Here is a 1,542-nt window from a genome sequence, read left to right as displayed (position 1 = left end):
ATTTCAACATTATAGAGAGAAAACCTTTGTGTAATGCTTCACGTGAAGAGGTAACTAATGTATCCGAGGATAGCTCCCTGATTATAGACCTATAAAATAAAATATATTTTTGGGTCTTAAAAACCTCAAATGAAAAAAAAATAAAAATAAAAAAACCTCAAATGAGATCTAATAAAAGAGAAAGGTAAGGCAACCTCGTAAAATCGACTTCAGCACTAAAGATTCCATAGTTCCTTCTTGGTTGGTTATGTCTCTTTCACCTTGGATCTTTTCCTAGAAGCCTTTTCAGTGCACCCTTCATGTCTTTGTTCCTCAAAGTATAAATAAGGGGGTTGAGGGTAGGAGTCACCACAGTATATAAGAGAGTGATGAACTTGCCTTGCCTGTGGGCATAGGAACTATTGGGCTGAATATAGACAGCTATGATGGTCCCATAGAAGAGGGATACTACCAAAAGATGCGATCCACAGGTTCTCAGAGCCTTTTGCCATGCTTGGGCTGACTTGATTCTCATCACTTCCTGAGCAATGAGTGCATAGGAAATTAAGATAAGCCCCAGAGGCAGGAGGAGCAAGACCAAGGAAGCCACAAAAAGTTGTATTTCATTGGCATAAATATCTACACATGCCAACTTGACCATGGCAGGCACCTCACATAGAAATGTGTAGAGTCTTCTGTGCCCACAGAGAGGCAACTGAAGAGTGATGGTGCCCTGAATTAATGTGTTGCCCAACCCACTCACCCATGCAATCCCTGCAAGGGACTGACATACCCTAGGATGCATGACAGTAGCATAGTGGAGTGGTCTGCAAACAGCAGCATAGCGATCAAATGCCATGACAGCCAGGAGAACACACTCAGTGGAACCCAGTGCCAGAGAGACATAGAGTTGGATGGCACAACCTATGGGAGTGATGGTCTTAGCTGGTCCCTTCAGGTTCCACAGCAGCTGGGGAACAATACTTGTAGTGAAACAGAGGTCAATAAAAGAGAGGTTGGTGAGGAAGTAATACATTGGGGTGTGAAGTTTTGGATCCAGGCGAGAGACCAGGATGATGGCTATGTTGCCTACCAGGGTCAGAAGGTAGGAGATCAAGACAACAATGAAGAGAATCTTCTCCAGTTTGGGCTGGTCTGAAAAACCCATCAGAATGAAGTGAAGTCCTGTGCTGTCATTCATCATCCCCATCATTGTGTTCAGATCCAGGAGAAAACATCAGGATCTAGAGAGAGGGGAATGTGGCATACAGTAATTGTAAAAGCAACCTTGAAAGAGAACTATTAGAAATATACTTGAAAGACACAAACTGTGGCACTGGGAGAAAATTAAGGCATCTCTCACAGGAATCAGTAGTCAATCAATTATATGTGTTTGTATATATGTATAAGTATATCTTCATTTTGAAGATCTCTAACCTTTCATTTACTCCATAGATACCCCTCAGAAGATTGACATGAAAAGGTAATAGAAAGGGCCAGTCCAATCACAGATTATGAAAGTTAGTTGTTTGTTTGTTTGTTTTTTACCACCATACACATTTG

The 1,542-nt window shown here is 41.6% G+C and overlaps 1 protein-coding gene across 1 annotated transcript; it reads right to left on the bottom strand.

Moving 5' to 3' along the window:
• Nucleotides 1-256: 256 nt before the first annotated feature.
• LOC114053547 (olfactory receptor 2G3-like) lies at nt 257-1,192 on the bottom strand. The gene has a single exon (XM_027876655.1). The coding sequence runs from the start codon at nt 1,190-1,192 to the stop codon at nt 257-259; it is 936 nt and encodes a 311-aa protein (XP_027732456.1).
• Between the last annotated feature and the right edge of the window lie 350 nt (nt 1,193-1,542).

This window comes from Vombatus ursinus, unplaced genomic scaffold (assembly GCF_900497805.2).
Source record: "Vombatus ursinus unplaced genomic scaffold, bare-nosed wombat genome assembly UNPS02014811.1, whole genome shotgun sequence".
NCBI classification, from domain to species: Eukaryota; Metazoa; Chordata; class Mammalia; order Diprotodontia; family Vombatidae; genus Vombatus; species Vombatus ursinus.
This window is presented reverse-complemented; position numbering and strand designations above follow the sequence as displayed.